At 28.4% G+C, this 20,478-nt stretch overlaps 1 protein-coding gene across 4 annotated transcripts in view; it reads right to left on the reverse strand.

The window, feature by feature from the left end:
- Window positions 1-7,844: 7,844 nt before the first annotated feature.
- LOC100209333 (signal-induced proliferation-associated 1-like protein 1) overlaps window positions 7,845-20,478 on the reverse strand; it is a 74,263-nt gene continuing 61,629 nt past the window's right edge. For 2 of the 4 annotated variants that reach the window (XM_065799020.1, XM_065799022.1), the window contains 4 exons: window positions 11,198-11,389; window positions 9,073-10,793; window positions 8,266-8,393; window positions 7,845-8,192 (listed from right to left, as the gene is read on the reverse strand). In XM_065799020.1, coding sequence (XP_065655092.1) covers window positions 7,962-8,192; window positions 8,266-8,393; window positions 9,073-10,793; window positions 11,198-11,389 — 2,272 coding nt within the window. In that variant the 3' untranslated portion in view covers window positions 7,845-7,961. The remainder of the gene's footprint in view (window positions 8,193-8,265; window positions 8,394-9,072; window positions 10,794-11,197; window positions 11,390-20,478) is intronic. The other 2 variants (XM_065799023.1, XM_065799021.1) reach the window with 1 other exon arrangement.

Genomic DNA, 20,478 nt, shown 5'->3' on the forward strand with positions numbered 1-20,478 from the left:
TCTTGTGGTAAATTAAACTTTATTCATAGAATTCAAGTTATAAAAAAATATATATTACAGTTCAAATGTTATGACCAAAAAATGTTTCATTCCCCATTCCAAAAAAATGATGAGGTTTTAAATTTTACGTGACCATAACTTCTAAGTACATGAGATTTTTTTAAGAAACTTAAAACTTTTTAATGAATTTCAATTTGGTTTAAGGAATTACAAAAATATATTCCAAATGTCCCTCTCAATCAGTGAAAGTGGCTTCAAATTTTGCGGTTTTCTTGTTAATCATATTTATGTTTTGGACACATCTGTCTTTTTGACACTAGTAAATTTATACATAGAGTATAGTTTATGGTATAAAATTAGCTTAACTTCATTAAGTACCATTTATTAATTGTTTTTAACTATTTAAAGGTAATGATGATTAATTAGAATTAAACAGAGTTTGCAATTGGTACTTTAATTTATTTAATTAAAGTTAATTTATAAATTTACTCTTGATACTTTAGTAGCTAATAAAATTACAGATAGAGTTCATGATGTCTTGTTTAATATCGAAGAAAGGAAGGAAATTTAAGTTTAAAAATTTCGAGTTGAACAGACTTTTAATCTCTGCTTGTTGCTTTACTAAAAACACTAAGTGTATTTCAGTTACAGAAAACTTGGAAAATCTTGTTGTAAAGCATTGTCATGATGACTATAGTAGGTCATGAAGTATCCATCTGGACTATGCAAAAAAACCTGTACCTCGTTAAAGCTGGAAACCTCTTTCTACATCAGTTAAACGGAAATGGAAAAAAGAATCTTTAAGCGATTTCTACTGCAGTAGGAGCTGTAAAAAAAGCAAGATTGGCAAATTGGAAATTAGTAAAATCTTAGGTTCTATTTTATGCTTTTTTTTTTTTTTAATTAGTTTGAATAAATTTATCAAATAATTCTTTAGATAAAAATAGACAAATAAAACAGAAAGACAATAATGTTTGCAAGAGTTCAAATACTGCTTGTTTTAAAATTTGTCAAAAATGTTTTCAAGTTATTGGTAAAGGTATCTTATCTCTTAAAGATATTAAAGTAAAAAATTTATAAAATATATTTCTTTAAAAATTGTTAATAATACTATTATTCAAAATGTGAATGTTTCTTATTATTATCTCATTTGTAAAACAAATTTTTCACTTGTCCTATTGTTTAAGTTCAAGACTAAATAATGACCAATATTCTAAAAGATATATTCTCAAACAATAATACGGAAAAAGATAAAGAAATGCTGTTTTCCACTGGTATGTTACAAATCTTGCTTTTTATGTATTTGTAAAATGTTTTGCTTTTCTAAACATTTTTGTCAACTATATAGATAGTTCCTAAGTTCCTAATACTTTAGGTCAAACTACTATGAAATAGTCAGAAATATTGTTTTCAGAGTTTAACAAGTTAGTTATTTGTTTGCAATTGACTCAGTTAAAATCAAATGTTCTCTTGAAGACCTTCAGGCAAAATGGAGTTAAGTTTGAAATTAATATGGAAAAGAAATTGGTTAATTAAACAAAGAAACTTCTATGTTTTAGAAAATGTTTCTTTGAAGGATAAAAAGTAAGGGATACAAAATCATGTAAAAAGAGATTTAGTTTATAAAAAGATATTACAAATATCTTGAGTTTGTAATCGAGAACAGAAAGTACGATCTCCTCAATAACTTTGTAAGAGTTGGCATTGAATAAGGTTTGAGCATTTGATTGTTTATACAATAGATGAATAATGAAAACTATAAATTTTAAGAATAATGAGTTAATAAAAACATTTAAGGTGGAGATTCAATGAAAGTTATGGCAAACTTGTTTACCTCAAACCAACACATAGTCACTCATGGGAATGATAAAGGAACCTACTCTGGAATAAGTTCTGCTCTTGTATTGGCATACTGTGAAGATACTCGAGAAACACGGTATTTAAGTTACTTAAGTAACCACAATTTATTCTTTAAATGAACTTTTTTTTTTTTAATCTATAAATATTTTTAAAACTAAAAAATATTTATAGACTCACGTTAGAAAATACAGTTGTTTCTGGTGTGACGGGGAAACTGTTATATACACTTATACATTTTAGTTCTAAAATAATAAAATATTTTTAAGAATAAAAGCCAATGTCACATAGAAAGTACATGGAATAAGTTCTCATCTTGGAGCCATCATAGTTATGCACAACTGATCTCTGTCAAGATATAATGAGCAATCAACAGAAGTCTCGCCCCAAAAATGAAGCCTGTTGTAAATAGATTTAATGTATCTGTCCTTAGCTCGAAGCAAGGTGAAAGAAGTAAACGAATTGCTAAAATTTTTTCCAGCACAAACATGTAGTTATTGAGTTATATTTTATTAAATTCTTTTTATTAAATTCTTTTAAAAGCTAAACAAAAAATGTTTATTAACAATAAAGGGGTTTATGTGCATTTGAAAACTACTTTTGTAATTTCTTAAACCAAATCGAAATTAAGAGTTTCAAGTTTCTTTAAAAAATCTTATGTACTTTAGAATTCTCATTTTTTTGGAACAAGGGGGGGGGGGGGGGGGGGGGGAAATAAAACGTTTTTTGGTCATAACTTTTGAACTGTAATATATATTTTTTTATAATTCGAATTCTGTGAACTTTCATTACTACAAGAGATATATATATATATATTTCTGTGAAAATTTTATTACTACAAGAGATATATATTTTTAATTCATATTTTTTAATTACCTTATTTGGGATGCCCTGAAAACTTTTTTTTTGGCAGAACATTATTATTTGATAATAGTATTAGTATGTAAAAATTTAAGATTTGCAGCGTTTCTGGAAAGTTTCTTCACTCGAGAATTTCCTAGGTCCGCCCTCTTTAAATGCCTTTTCTGAAAATGCGCCATTTTAATTTTTACAGTTTTGTATAACCTAAAGGTTTCTTAATTTTTTTCTTTGTCTTTCTGGTGTACTTGATGAAAATAGAAGTAATATAAAACTACCAACTAATTGTTTAGTGTCAGACGTTAAAAATGGAGAATGGAGAAAAGAAGATCGCAAAATCATCAATTACGTCATCAATACGCTCATTCTTAAAATACTTTTATAATTTGAGTTTTTTTTTTTTTTTTGATGATTTAAAAACTGCTAATCTTTTGGGTTCATGTAACACTAGTGACAAAATTGGAGCATTGTGTACGTCTCTAAAATGTTTAAAACCACTACATAATTCAAAGCTTGAGAATATTCTGTTTAGCGCAATTAAATATTTTTCTGATGGCATTGAATATTAAAATAAGGATGCATTTTCTGTATACATTGAAGAAATGACAAAATTAGAAACGAAAAGACATTACTATAACATTAGATGAGAATCAATTTAAAACATTTGTTGATCTTGTTTAATTTAATGGAATACTTATGTAAAAAGTTTTGGTACTACATATCTGTAAAGAATATACAAAATAAAAAGTAAAAACTTTAACAGTTTGTTGAATCTGTTGAATTTGTTAGAACTAAAGAATGATGCGATTATGACGTTTCTTTACATAACTGTTCACTAAATAGTATAAAGAAAGAATGTTGTTTTAATAAAGTTACATCATTTTATGTTACTGATAATATTTTTTGTGATATGCACAATTTATTAGAAGACATTTGCAAATACATTTTTAAAAAAATGTTAAGTAATCTAGTATTTCAGAAAAAAAAAAAATCAAAGAGGCAAATAGTCCTTTACTCGTTTGTCTTGCATTTAAGCAAATCTAATCTATTTTAAGTTCTCTCATCCCTGAATTTTCACAAGAACAGTGGCTCAATTTTAAAGTTTCGTAACCTTATTCTTTATCCAAGTATTATTCCGATTCAACACTTGTGGGAGAGATAGTTTCCAGAGCATTGAATAACAGTTCAAGATTTGCAGTTCTTTTGCTGGTGGCTTTAAAAACCATCATTTCTTTTGAAATGGCCTTAAACTCATCATTTAAGTTATGTCTCTGCTTTTTGGCTGAATGTTCGATGGTCTCTTCCAACTCTTCTTGGAGAGAAAATTGGTCTTCAGCTTCGTTTCGTCCTTTGCCTCTCTCTACTTGATCCAGGATTTCAATGTCTTTTGTGGGGAAAAGCCTTAAAAGCAACGACTTTGCAGTTTTCTGAAGAACAGTCTTAGAAGCCATGTTAAAAATTTCATGCTCTTCAATTTCGCGGAGACAATCTGGGTTGGACAAATATTTGTACAGACTGACCAAGTTGCTTTGTCTCCTTTCTGTAAATTGCTTTAAGACAGCATCTTTCATTCTGATGCAAAGGCTGGATTTTTTCTGATTCAATTTATTGATCAGAAACTTAAAGATTCCCTCTTGCTGTCAACAGGGTGGCATTTTTTCCTGCAAAGAGCTTCAGCTGCCAATTTGACTGGTTCAAGAGCATCAACAATGTCGCTCAAGATGTTTAACTCTCTGCTCTGTGCAAATGAGACTTGGAGAAATGTCTGCAAGAACAACTCTAATTTGTTCATTGATTTTTAGAAACTGTTGAATCATTGCCAAGAGGCTGTTCCATCTTGTAAGACAGTCCAAAATGAGAGCAACTTCTCGGCCGTGGTATTTTTTAACTTCTTCTTGGAGCACATCATTTTTGACTGGAGATTTCCTGAACAACTTGACAATCTTCCGGAAATGGTTTCATTGATTTCGTCATCAATAAATCTGGAATTTTCTTCGTTGTCCGAATCTGAATTTCCCTCCTCGTCATTGTCGCTCTCCACTTTTTCCTCGTCCAAATTGTTGCTCTGATTTTTTTCGTACAAAACTTCCTGAACGGCCAGATGAACCCCGTGAGTGTAGCAAGTTTGATGTTCGGTAGGAACAATTTTCCCAAACTTAACCATCATTGAAGCCCCGTCAGTGACAGAACAAACAATGCAATCAGCCAAGTTCAGTCCAAATTCTTCCACTCTCTCTGAGACAATTTCTTTTGCTTTTTCTACAGGAAAAGATCCGGAAACATGTGTGAGTCCAAGGTTCCAGTGTTTGTTCTTCTGGTGAATGTTGATGTTGAGAAATCTTCGGTTTTTCAGGGATCTGTATTCATTCAGAGTGATGGAAAAACGTTCTCCGGTCAACAACAATGAGTTTAGTTGATTTTTCAGTTCAGCTTTAACACTGGTAGAAAAGTTTTTCACCAGCTGAATGGCTTGTTTGTGGTTTTTTGGGAAATCGTAGCCTTATTCTGTCATTGCCGACCGAATGAATGTGCTTTTGGTTAAAGCATTAAAACTAAATCCGTCCATGGCTGCCAGTTTTGAAAGAACTTCACCAATTGACTCCTTCTGAAAAAATGTTGAGATTTTGGGGGGTGTTTTGGCTGCAGGTTTTCTGTTTCTTTCTTGTCCTGGCGCTTTTTTATCCCATGTTTTTGACCAAGATGGTACCGCATTCCTGTTGTAGATCCTGTGAACTGAGTTTTGTTCCCATATACCTTGCAAACACTTTCAGAATGATCTTTTTCATAATTTTTCCAGACTCCAGTCATTTTTTTATGAAAACTGTAATTATTTTATGTGTGTCAGATGACTGACTAAAGTACTACTTGACTAAATAAATAATAGTATTGAATAAAAATGATTGAATAAAATTGAATAAAAAATGAATAAAAAAAATAAACACTAACACTTTCTTTTAATTCATAAGATGCATCAAGTGGCATCAGACGCCATTTGTAATGGAAAAATTAATTAAAAAGTTCAAAATTTGTTTTTTTTTTTATATGAATATTTAATTAAAATGGCAGAAAAAGCTTAAAACGCTTTTTTCTTAATTTTTACCATCAAAATTTACCGGTAAATTGGTAAAAAAAATTAACCGGTAAAATGGTAAAAAAACGGTAAAGCTCAACCCTAGTTGTGAAGGTAAATTGAAAGGTTTTACGCTTGATCTGTAGGAAATTTTAAAAATGTTTGTAAAACAGTAGCTATTGGACAAAAAATGGATCAGTGAACAAAATTTATGGCAAAACATGGCTTAAAAAGTAATGAATTTGTATTGCTAAAACTGACCCAAATTTACTCTGCTAAGTGATTGAGGAACAAACTGTTTCAGAGCTTATAAGGAACTATCGGTACAGAGAAATTTTTCAATCAAAAAGTGTTTCAATTATTTTTGTTAATTTTAAAACTAGTGATGTTGTTATTCATGCAATTGTAGAATTTTAACGTGAATGTTTTTTATAATCAATCAAAATTTTATATAATGATTGTTTTTTATTTTTCAAAAGTTGTTTGTTATATCGGCTTGAGATCTTTTGAGGTTGACATTGAAACGGAATTAATTCATTCATATTACTGGAAACTTACTGAAAAAAATGGAAAATTGAAAAAATTTGTCAGGGGGAGGATGTGATTTTTCTAGGGAAGAATAAAGGCTTAAAGTTTATTTTTAGAGGCAAGAAGTACATTTAGATTTTTTTAGATACAAGAAGTATGAGATAATTTTTGAGACAAAAAGTATATTGAGATATTTTTGCAATGTGGGAAAAAATGTTAATGTAGACGAGAAAAAAGCCTCAGAGCTGGAACTATTCACTTACCACTTTATGAATTGAAATGTGAGGATATAAATCATCTCCAATATAAAATGTTCAAAAAGACTGTTCAAAAAGAAGAAAAATTGATTGTGAAAGGCTTCTTTATAAAGCAAGCTTACAGCAACACACTTTAAGACTTACCTATCAATGCAAAAATAGAAATCAGCTCTAATGAATTATCCTGTTATTCCATCTCCAAAAGAACATGGATGGACTTTTTATACTGCTGGAATCAAGATTAACTAGACGAACTGCAACCCTGCAAACAAAGTGATTGTTCTGGCACTGAAAACTATTTATTATGTGCAAACGCTTGCAATTTTAAAGATAGTGAAAATGTAGCTGGGAATAGCGGTGATTATCTAATTATGATACAGACCTCAGCCAATCAAATTCAGATGCCAAAGGAAAACAAAGATAAAAGACTCCATATGTATATATTATAATAAATTATAATGTAGTATTTATAAATCATTCTATATTGTACTTAAAAAATTTTCTGTATTTTGTTGTTGTATTTCTATAAAATGTTCACCTATTCTTTTGTGTTAAAAAACATCGATTCAAGAAAATGTTAAATATAAAGTAAATATATTTTTATGCACTCAATTACTTTTTTGTTTTTTTAAGGCTAGTTTAAAAATGGCTCCTTAAACGTCATAATTAGTTTAACAGAGGTGCTATTTAATGTAAAGAACTAAAATTACGAATAGAAAAAACGAAAATATCTATTTTCATTTTCAAAGTTTTGTTTCATTTCTGGATATATAAGATTTTTTAGATGAGACAGTTCCATTCCAGTTCCATGGATTATTTCTACCATTACTAGACTGAATTGGATTTAGTACCATAAGTTACAAAGCACTACATGCAACCAAACTAAGAGTCTTTAACTGGTTTGCTATGAATGAAAATAATGTAATCGATGGATTTGCAATTAGCGCGTTAGACGTCTTGATCTTGCGTTTTAAATTACTTTCAAAATTTGATAAGTTTTAGATGTTGCCACTATTCATAATATTGTTTTTTTATTTGTAAAAAATACGAATGTAAATTTGAAAAAAAATCTAATTTTATTAACATCATTACCCCCTCGCTCACCGGGAATTGCTGAATGTGTCACCAAAATTATTGAATTTATTTTATAAATATAAAGGAAGTAGTACAGCGAAAGTCTATTAAAAGAAACAAGTTTAAGCATATTTTAAATTAAAATGAGAAAAAGTAGTTAAGAAAAAGAATTAGGAACAAGGTAAAAAAAGACCAAAATAACCATTTATATATTTATATATATATACACACGTAATATACACAATATTTATGTACACTAACTTTGTTTAAATTTTAAAATGAAAAATGTTATTTTCTAATTTCTGATCTAATTACTTCTAACTTTCGCTATATCTTTGCCTCAATTTATCAAGTGCTTCAGGGGAAGAGTCTAAAAATAATGAGGTAAACTTTTGAAGATGAGAAACGGCCTGCCTCGACTGTTCAAGAAGACGTTTATTTTCCTCTTGAGATTTTTTTAACTCAATTGATAAACGTTCCCTTTCTTCCTTTTCCTTTTCTCTTTCTTTTTCTGCTTCTTCTCTTTCTCTTTCTCGCTCTTCCCTCACCTATAACAAACAAATATCGAATTAATATCCAGGTATGACATAAATTAAGAAACCAAGAAGAGAAAATACAAACTTGTTCAATTTCGTTTTCCATTACAGTCAGCATTACGCGTAAATCTTCATTACTACACGGTCCGCAAAAATTTTGCTTGTCAATGGTCGCCAGATTTAACCCTTTTACTGATAGCGGCATTGATGATACTGAAACAAATATAATAAAGAATAAGTTTATTGTTATATTGTAGGTTTTGCAAAAACGAATAATAAAATCATTAAAAAAGAAACATACCTGACCTTTGACGCATTATATTTAACTATTTAAATACAACAAAATATTTAAACACAACTGTCTTAGTAAACTTAACTTCACGAATTTTGAAAATGAATGATTCTAATAACGTATTAACTTCACACATTTATAAAACAATTATAAAAAGTTAACGTAATACAATGAAAATGTTCAATTAGTTTGTCATAAAACGACAATTAACTACGAATGACGTGTTTTTTGTTCTGCATCATTAGGTAATTTTTATAATGATTACTTAAAACAATTACCTAAACTTTAAAAAATAGGCAACACTTATTAACACGTCTGAAATACTGAAGTACTGTAGAGCAGTTATTATTTTATATCTAATTATTATATTATATCTATTTTATAAAGTCAAAATGAAAATAACTTGAAAAATGTGTTGTTGCAGCTTAATTTAAGAAAAATGTTCTTGATTTCTAATAATATACTTAAATAACTAATGTTAAAAATCAAGAAAGCAGGAACTACGGAAAGAATGCTTTGCAAAGTTACTATTTACGTTTAAAAAACCGATAAAAAAGTTCTCTAAATGAAAATCATGAAAATAAAAAAAAATCTTCCTACCGCTTTGAGATTTTATTCTGTCTGGCACAGAGTACAATCTTTTAATTCCTCTGCATGGAAGAGAACGAATTCCATCCAACCGATTATCGGAATGTATAGTTACATTAGTTGATGTCAAACCAGATTCTGCGATAGACAGCTGTTTGTCTTTTACGTAACTTTCTAACCCTTCTTTGCCTAATTTTTGATTTATATTGTCTTTAATTACATTACTTGGCTGAAGCTTTGGTTGAGGTGGAGTCCAGGGACGCAGCGAAGTCAAACTAACTTTAATTTCAGCACGCATTTTAGATGGTACGCTAACCGATCGTTTTTCCTTGGAATCGGATTGATGATTTTCACTGCTATCTTTCAATTGACTGAGACGATGTTTCACAAGCGTTATAGGCTGAGACATACGAAGAGGAATTTCAGGTGGATTTATTGAGCTATTATTAATGGTGTCGTACTTTTTAGCGGCAACAACCTGCTGCATTGAAGAAAAGGACTTTTGAAACTCAGAAATTGCGGCCTCAAAGTTTTCTTCAGCTTCGCTTTTATAAACGTTTTTTTCATCATAAGGTCTCTTAACGCTTTTTATATAACGTTGTTTTGTTTCAATATCTTCAGAAGAATCGGATTCTGGAGGTTCACAGTTTCGCGTCCTATGTTTAGAAAGCAATCTTTTTTTCTTTTTTTCATCTAGACTAAAAGGAGATTTGAAGGAAACGTCTATTTTTGAAAAAGTTTCATCTGAAGAATCGTGGTTTGTTGTGTTATGTATTAACTTTGATTTTACTCCATCATTTAACTTAAATAACTGTTCCGACGAACTTAAGTTTGTTTTATTATCATTCAAATATAATGACACAACGGTTTTTGGAGCTTCAATTGAAATCTGGTTATCTTGTAAACTCTGATTTTCAATTACCAACTTTTGTGGTAGTGATTTTGTTTTAAAAATACTTTCTCGATTTATTTCATTTCTTTCAATAACAATATCTGAAACGTCACAAACTTTAGTTTTTACTAATAAAGTCACAGAATCTTTGTCGTTTAATCTTTCAACACTCATAGATTTACTGTCAGAATGATTTTCTGGTTCGATTCGATGATTATCGTTAACCGACCACCTTCTCCTTAAAAGGGGATCTTGCTCAGAGATTATGGATTGAGGTACCTTAAATGAAAAAGGAACATCAACAACAGCAATACCAGAGTTATCAGAAAGTTCACGATCTGGTAGTTCACGAGGATTTTCAAAAGCATGTTCTAAACTACTTCGATTCAGTCGCTTTTCAGATACGGAAAGATTATTTCTTTGTACTATACTTTCAGAGACTTCTTCAGAAACCTGGTGAAAAACATCTTCATGTATAAAGTCATTAGATGCACCAAGATTTTGCTTTTGTCGAAAAAAAGGACTTGGACTATTTGCTAAAGAGCGATAAAATTTTGCATCAATACTCTTACGAGTATCAGTTAGTTTTGTTTCGATATCATCTAAATCTTGTTCAATACTCAAAGAGCCACTTGTTAGTTTGTTGCAAGATACAAGCGGAACATTTTTCGGTGGCAACTTTGGTTGTATTGAAGTAAATGTAACAGCTGACTTTAATGCAATATCTGATGTAGACCGTGACATAATTATTGAGTCGTGAGTTTTTGGAGGATAAGGTTCATTGTTTGAACTATCTGAAGAAGTAGAATCAATAGATGATCTTGGTTGGTCTCGAGCAGAACTGGAAGTATTAATCAAAAATATAAGTTCAAGAATAAAAACAAAAACAGCTTATAAAAAACAAAAAAAACAACGTGATTCAACCTAACAAAAATACGGTTCATCCTATAAAAAAAAAAACAATCTACAACTTTATTCAAATTTAGAATAAAGCAAAAGTCAAACTTTTGCATTATGCCAAACGTTAATAAAGTTTTCACGCATCTGTAAACACCAGGTTGATTGTCGAATATACAAAAAATCATTTGCATAATATAAACGATATTAGATAGCAATAGATATTACTTGCATAAATTTTATTGGTAATCAACAATATATTCTAACTTAACAATAATGCAAAAATAATAATTTGACGCAATATTGAAAAATAAATAATAAAGCAATAAAAATATTAAAACAATTTACTTAATTTCAACAGATAATGAACGAGGTTTGGTTTGAACTTCCAATTTACTAGTTATCATTGGTGATTCGCTACTTGCAGTAGTCATGCATTCCTTTGAGGAAGTACTAGTTGCATCAGTGTCAGCAAAAACGCTCATACTATATACTGAAGTCATACTTGAAAATCGGCGCATTTTTACAGATCTGTAACTGCTAAAAAATTTAAAGGCTTTATTGAATTTTAATACTAAAGTAGAAATTTAGTAAATTCATCTGTATTTTTATAAAAAATAGATTAACAATAAATCATTTATAAAAAACTTATTTAAAAAAAATGCATAAACTTATTTTTTTTATTTTTAATTATAAAACCATAGTTATGCAATAAAAACCATAGTTATGCAATAAAATCTTATGACTTAACTTGGCAAAACTTAAGTACCAGATTGAGCTACAATTGAAAATTTGCTTTTATAAATATTAAGGGACCGTTAGACAATAAAGGTCCCTTGAAAAATTTATTCAAAAACTTTTCAGTTTTTTTAAATTATAAAGAACACATTTAGGGGGTATATACATATACATAAATACATACATACATATATATATATATATATATATATATATATATATATATATATATATATATATATATATATATATAAATACATACATACATACATACATACATACATACATACATATGTATGTATGTATGTATGTATGTATGTATGTATGTATGTATGTATGTATGTATGTATGTATGTATGTAAGTATGTATGTATGTATGTATGTATGTATGTATGTATGTATGTATGTATGTATGTATGTATGTATGTATGTATGTAAGTATGTATGTATGTATGTATGTATGTATGTATGTATGTATGTATGTATGTATGTATGTATATATATATATATATATATATATATATATATATATATATATATATATAGGAGAGAGGGGGGCACATTAGGACACTTTTTTAAAAAGATATTACAGATTTCGTACTGTTTGACAAAAAATTAAATTTTTTGCTGAATAAGGTAATTTAGGTATTCGTTCTTCAAAAAAAAGCAAAGTCAAGCTAGTTCAAATAAATTATGGTTGTTTTTTTTTCTTAAAATCGAAGCTACCAATAGTCCAAAACTACCCCACAAGAGGGGGTAGTTTAGGACAATGTTGGGACAGTTTAGGAAATATAATAAAAAGACAAGAAATGTTTCTTAAAACCTAATTTTTTCGTTTAGCAGTAATTATTAACAATAACAGAATCAACAGAATTATTAGGAGTAACATAATTATTCTTATAAAGATCTCAAACCATTAATGAGTTTTTTGTATATTCAAATAAACAAAAATGAAAATGCTATTCAATCACATATCACTTTTATTAATAAAAAGATAATAAAAAAACAAAAAGTTTGAATATAAAATGGATGTAGATAAACATAAAATTTTTCTTTTTGTTCGAATTGAGAGAATTTATAACATTCAACCAAGTTTAAATGTAGAAAAATCAAATTTAAATATTATACCAGAACCTCTTGAAATGCTTCCTGCATTGTTTGGCATAGGAAGTTTAGCTAAGACTTCTGCAATTGGCACCGACCACTTATTTTGTATATCAGGAAAGTAAAATATATTAAATCCTACTTTTTTATTCAACAAATTAACAACCAAAATGTTTCCATTTATTTCTTCAATTCTGCAAACAAAAGCTAACGTTGCATTGTTAACTGTTGAAGCACATTGGACTAAACAAAAATCTCCATGATTTAATGCTTCTGTTTTCAATTTTTTTGTGTATACAAGAGGCTTGTCTTTAAAATTTAAACTTGTTTTATTTTGCAAACAAGAATTACTTTTATTGTGCATACAGGTAGAGCCAGAGACTGATGCATTAATTTTTTTTTTGGAGGGTTGATATGCTTGTTAAATATTTTCTGTTTTGTGTAAGTTATAGATTCTGTTTTTGGTGGTCTTTCTGGTGTGTCTGTTAAAACTCTTGATCTTCCTTTTTTTCTGCCTCTTGATGTCTTCTTTCTTGGATGTGTTTTTGGGTATTGTCTAATCATTTCAGGAGATAAAACTGGTGTAGATGGCTGTGATGGCTCATCAGTTGAGTTTTTGTATGCATTAAGTGACTCATTATTTAGCACAGTAGCTAAATGTTAGTGATCATTCTATAGTAAAAGTTTTTACTATAGAATGATCACTAACATTTAAAATTTTAAAATCTATGTAGCTTTTTTTATTATTGTCATTAATACTAGATTGATAAGAGATGTAATTAAGGCTTTGGTTTGTTACCTCTGAACAGTCAAAATCTTCATTTGTGAATACATTTCTTGAAAAATGAAAAATACCACATTTTTTGAACCCTGCAGTAATATTATTTGGTGTAAATGAGGTATTATATGCAGGGGTTACTATATTGGCTAAATCATGAATTGTTATAGTTCTTCCTGGGTGATTTAACAACCAGTCATTTTGAGATACAGAAAGTTTTTGCTTAAAAGGACCCAATACTGAAACATCAAGAGGTTGAAGTCTATGTGTACTATGTGGTGGGAATGTAAGTAAAACAATTCCATTTTCTCTGCAAAAATTGATTGCATTAATAGTACAATGGCTTTCGTGGTTATCTATTAATAACAAAATTATGTTTTCTTTATTACACTTTGAATGGAGCTTTGAAAGTTTTCCTGTCATCCAACCACTACTAGGGTTGTTAGCAAATCCAACACAACCATTAGGTCCTCCTGTTAGCATACGCTCTTAAAATCTTGCTCTAGGATAAATAAAAATTGGTGGTATAGTGTTTCCGACTGCATTAATAATAGCACACATAGTTACAAGCTGCCCTCTTTCAGCTGAGACGTTTTGACCAACTTGCTTTTGACCAGGCTGAGCTATGACATTTGGTGCCTGCACAACAGTCATGACACTTGTTTCGTCTATGTTAAATATGCGTTCTGGAGAATATTTAGACTTACAGAGTACTCTCTCTAAGTTGAGTTGAAAATCATTCACATTTTGTAGGTTAAAACTTGTTGCTCTTGATAGACTTGTATTTTCTGGTTTGCGCAGAGAAAGCTTTTTGTGTCTTATCATAAATCCTTTCATCCATTCAATGCCAGCAATTTTATTTTGGCTCCATAGTTCAGGACATTTTTTCAAAGCATTACTATATTCATATGCTAAAATTCTAGCTTGGTAATAAGTTAAACCATAATTTATTTTGATGATTTCAACATATAATTTTCTAACAATGGTTCTTCTGCATTAGTAAATACTTGTTTCACAGAATATTTGGTTGAAAAGTTATCACTTTTCGATTTTCTATTATTTCTGAGCATTTTTATTCTGTAAGCTAACGTACTTTTAGAGAACCCAAATACACCTGCAGCTTCTCTTAGCTTCATTGTTTTATCAAAAACATGTTTAACTGCAGTTTTTAAATTTTCCTCGTTTATAAATCTTTCACATTTTTTTTTATAATTGCACACCATTTTTAAACAAAGTATAATTATATTTGAAGATAAGTTTGGTTATGATCCGCGCAACACGTCCTAATGTACCCCGTAAAAATTGTCCAATGCTGCCTCAACCCTGATCTCAGGAAACATTCCACAATTTCTTTGTGAAGAATTTATGTTTTATCGTTGAATTTTTTTATTTACGTTGCAGAACATATACCTTTCACATAAAATGCAAAAAATAATTCCTTGGATGGAGTAAGTTTCTTTGTAAATCCTTACACTTGAAAATTAAAAAAATTAGAAAAAATATCAAAAACCACAAAACGTTTGTAGAAAAGCTACCTGACTGCCTTTGTGAAAGAAATCCTATGACACTTATGTGTGAAAGTACTTTCAGTCGACGAATATATTTAACTTTGTTGAAGAGTTAGTAATTTTTGGATTATTCGCATTGTCCTAAACTACCCTTGTCCTAAACTGCCCCCCTCTCCCCTATATATATATATATATATATATATATATATATATATATATATATATATATATATATATATATATATATATATAAAAATAAAATTACTACTGTAAGTGATAAAACAATAGAATTTGGAAAAATCCACACTGAAATTACAGACTACACTATTTGTCTAATTAAACATTACAGAAAACTTTACTCTATTTTAATAACAAGACATGGAAGAAAAAACCACGCATGAATACTTTGATGTAACAATGGGAAGTTACGACGGAGTAGAAATTTGCAAATTTGTAGGCTTATATTTTAAATTCCCAAGCTAAAATAGTTCATTTTAATCAATTAGGCTTGTATTGCGAAGATGGTTTAATAATAATGCAAAAAAAATCAGAGCCCAACTTGACTAAATCTATTATTATAAAAAATTTCAAAAACATTTGCTTCCAAATTGAAATAAACATTAATTTAGAAATTGTAAATTTCCTTGATAACACATTTAACCTCTCAGAATATTCGTATAGGCCTTATAAAAAACCTAATGATGAATTATCGTATATTAATATAAATTCAAATTATCCCCCTTGAAGTTTCAAAACATATTCCTATTTCAATTAACAATAGACTAAATCAAAACTTTTCTAATGAAAATATTTTTAACTCTTCTTAAAACATGTTTGAAGATGTTCTTAAAAAAAGCGGACTTAAAAATTTCGAGCTAAAATTTGAAACAAAAATTGCAAAAAAGTGAAATAGAAATATAATTTAGTTCAACCTTCCGTACAGCAAAAATGTTTCAATAAATATTGGAAAAGTGTTTTTAAAATTACTAGACAAACATTTCCCTCCCTCAAATAAATTGCACAAAATTTTTAACAGAAACACTATTAAGGTAAGCTATAGTTGTACAAAAAATATTGAAAGAATCATAAAAAGGCCACAACTTTGCATTGATTAATAAAAATGAATTTCTTAAAGAAAAAATACTGAAATTGTAAATGTAAGCAAAAAATTGATTGCCCTATAAATGGCAAATGCTTATCGAAAAATATTATTTACAAATGCATTGCTTCCTCACAAAACAACACTGATAAACAATATATTGGCTTAACTGAGGGCAAATAGAAAAAATGTTATGCTAACAACAAACAATCTTAAATATAAAAAAAGACTCAAAAGAGACTACCCTGTCAAAATATATTTGGCAACTAAAAGAAAAAAAATTAATTTTAAATTAAACTGGTCTATTCTAAAAACTGTGCCTGCTTATAATAACATTTCCAAAAAATATATACTATGTTAAAAGAAAAAAATTGAAACTATTACTCATTTGGATCAAGAAAATTTACTAAACAAAAAACCTGAGTTAATTTCTAAATGCAGACATGAAAATAAGTACCTTTTAAAAAATTATACAAACAAATGACCAAACTAAAATTATCTTAATTCTAAAGAATTCTTTTTGTGATTAATTTTTTAATTTAGTTAATGCAACTTCCTGGTTGCAAAATAACTGCAGTTATTAAATAAGTAACTATAACGATTCCCAACTTCCTGTGAAATATTTTTTCTATGATTTGAATTGTGTGTGTGATTGTTGGCGTAGCTGGACAATTAACATTTCCAACTTTCCTTTGTTTCTAATGCAACGGTTTCACAACTATTGTTAACTTTTTATTGGTTAAACATTTTTTGTTTATTGTTAGAGCAAGATCGATAGGTGCACTTCGTTTATTATGCTTATAATCTTTAATACATTCGCCATATTCTATGATTATGATTATATTAGAAATCTTTAGGCTTTGAATTAAAGAAGTGGCTAAGGTGCTGTTGGATTGTCTAATTGTCATTAAATTTTTCATAGCACAAGCTGTTACTTAGTGATTAAAGCAAATAATAATCTGCTGGTGCTAAGTAGGACAATGAGACATTGGAGTTGATTTTGGTAGTTGTTTCAGCCCTAACCATTTGTGCTTATTGGTGTAGTTTATGTGGAGTATCCACTTTGGCGATGATATGGTCAAACCAGTTTTACATACAGTGCAAAACCAAGTAGCTTATACAGGTGTCTGCTTGCTGACCGCATAGTATTTAAACCCTGAGCTTGGAGATTTTTCCTACTTCATCCAAGTGGTATTCTATGGTACCATGAACCCATTCAAGTTTGTTTGCAAAGCAGTGAGTACTTAATCTTGGATTGTTTTTATTTAGCTTCTTTAAACACTTCTGATTGAATTCCATTAATTTTCCAGATCTAGGTTATTTGATTGGATATATTTTATCTTTAGCTGCTAAGTGGTCTGACTGAAACTCATCAAGCAGTGCTGTACATGGTCTTTAAGGTTCTTCATTTTTTGTGATATACAGAAGTTGCCAGCAATTTATTTTGTATAATTTTTTGAGGGTTTTAACTAACCTTAAGGTTATTTTTTAACATTTTAACTTAGCTTATTGATATAACATCCTTACCTTTTACAAAATATTTGCATGTATGTTAAAAGTTTCATACATACTTTATCAACACAATAACTTTTGTGGTCAATTATGGTTAGACACATGATTACCATTCAATACAACAACTTCATTTAAAGCATTTATTATATAGGAATAAACTTTTTAGGAATATTTAACACGGCCACATTTAAATAAAAAAAACTTTTCTTAAAACTTGAGCAAATGTTCTTTTGACAACGGTTAATATATACATATTAAGTAACATAAAATTAATCATCTTTAAGTAATTTATATTTAAAGTAAAATAAACGACCTCTTTTCAAGATCCGCCTTTTGAGGAAATATAAAATTTTTGGAAAAAAACTTTTTTTACCTAGTATCTAATTCATTATGCGAGCAACATAATTATTTTCAAAGATTTAAACTCTCCCTAATGTGTGCGTGCGTGCATGAGAGTGTGTGTATGTATATATATATATATATATATATATATATATATATATATATATATATATATATATATATATATATATATATATGATATATATATATATATATATATATATATATATATATATATATATGATATATATATATATATATATATATATATATATATATATATATATATATATATATATATATATATATATATATATATATATATATATATAAATGGTGGCCACAAAATTTTAAAAGTCAAATTCCAGGACATTTCCAGGACATTTTGTTGCGTTTTCCAGGACATTTTATATCCTATTAAATGAATACTATCAATTATCTTTGCATTATATTTTTTTTTATATCGATTGAAATATAGAATATTATGTTAATATTAGAGTTTGAAATAATTTGGCTGTGTATATATATACAGTCCTCGGAATTAAAAGTGTTTGAAGTAAACAAAAAATTCCCGACCTCATTTCTATATATATATATATACATATATATATATATATATACATATATATATATACATATATATATACATATATATACATACATACATATATATATATACATACATATATATATATATATATATATATATACATATATATATATACATACATATATATATATACATACATACATATATATATATATATATATATATATATATATATATATATATATATATATATATATATATATATATATATATATACATATATATATATATATATATATATAGATCTATAGATCTATAGTTTGTTGTGTTTGGGAAGAGCGGAAGGAAAAAAGTGATTCTTACGCCAACACATACGTCACTTTTAATTACTTTTGACTTTCGTCCAACATTTGCCTGTTGTCAGAAAGTAAAAACCATTAATTTAATTACAAATTAATCATTTTTTAAAAAAGCCGCAAAAACGCAAATTTAATTGACCAGAATGTTTTATAAAACATTCCGAATGTTTTTAACAATATAAACAATGTTTTTATTTTTATTTTTTTTATTAAAATGTTTTTGTTTTTTTTTTTAATAAAATGTTTTTATTTTTATTTTTTTTTCTGTAAATCATACACGGAGTGCTGCTACATTGACTATCTTATAGCCTGACTCGCTAGGGAGTGCTGCTACATGGACTGACAAATAGCCTGACTAGCAAGGGAGTGTTGCTACATCGACTGAGAGTTTGGTTGGGGCAGGCAGTCTATCAGTTAATAAAAAAAAAAAAATCCGGTCTTGCATTTTAACTTTTTGTCAACAAAATATGGAAGAAAACTTTCAGACAACATATAAGTGTATATATATATATATATATATATATATATATATATATATATATATATATATATATATATATATATATATATATATATATATATATATATATATACAGTATTATGAAAAAGTTAAGAACCACAAAAAAAAACAAATCATAATTTATTTTTATTTTTAAATTTTTTTTTAACCGAATATATTTTTCTGGTAAAAAGAATAATAATAATAAATTTTAGAAAATAGACAAACAAAATAAAAAATAATAATAGTGATAAAAACTTTTAAACAAATATAAAAAATGTATTTAAAGTTTTATAGGTAATTTTTATTTTAAAAAAATTGTGAAAAAGTTAAGAACCACAGAATAAAAAACGATAATTTTTACCACCTAATACCGCGTAATTCTACCATGAATTTTTAAGCACTCATTTATACGATTTGGCATTGAGTCTATTAAATTCTCTAAAATATGTTTGGGAACATTTCCAAGTATTGCTGGTAAAATATTGCACAACTCCTCAAGGCTCCTTGGTGCTTTCTTGGCAATCTCTTTATCAAGCCAACTCCAAAGATTTTCAATGCAATTTAGATCTGGGCTATTTGGTGGCCAAGTTAGACGCTCAATATTTTTACTTTCGAACCATTCAGAGACAATTTTAGCCCTGTGACATGGAGCATTGTCTTGCTGAAAAATGAACGGAACGCTTTGCTCAAGTGCATCAATTGACGGTAACAAGTTGTTATTTGAAATATCGACATAATAAGTAGAGTTGAGTCGATCATCAAATAATTTAAACATACCGAGACCATAATATGTCATGCAGCACCATATTCCAACCAACCCGCTACCTTGTTTTGTTCTTTGAACGATACAATCGTGATTATATTTTTCTGAAGGCTGCCTGCGAATCATAATTTGGTTTTTTCGGTTATCAACCTCGATATTCATCTCATCACTGAACATTACTGTCCTCCATTTTTGTTTAGACCATTCTTTGACACTTTGGCAAAATTCTTTTCGCTTTTTTATATGTCGTTTGGTAAGTCGCGGTTTTAGAACAGCTTTTTTCCATAACATATTGTTAGCTAATAGCTTTCTACGCACAAGTGATGCCGAGGCTTGACGTCCATTTGAAAGCTTCCATTCCCTTCTTAATTCAT

Source organism: Hydra vulgaris, chromosome 06 (genome assembly GCF_038396675.1).
Source record: "Hydra vulgaris chromosome 06, alternate assembly HydraT2T_AEP".
Taxonomy (NCBI): Eukaryota; Metazoa; Cnidaria; class Hydrozoa; order Anthoathecata; family Hydridae; genus Hydra; species Hydra vulgaris.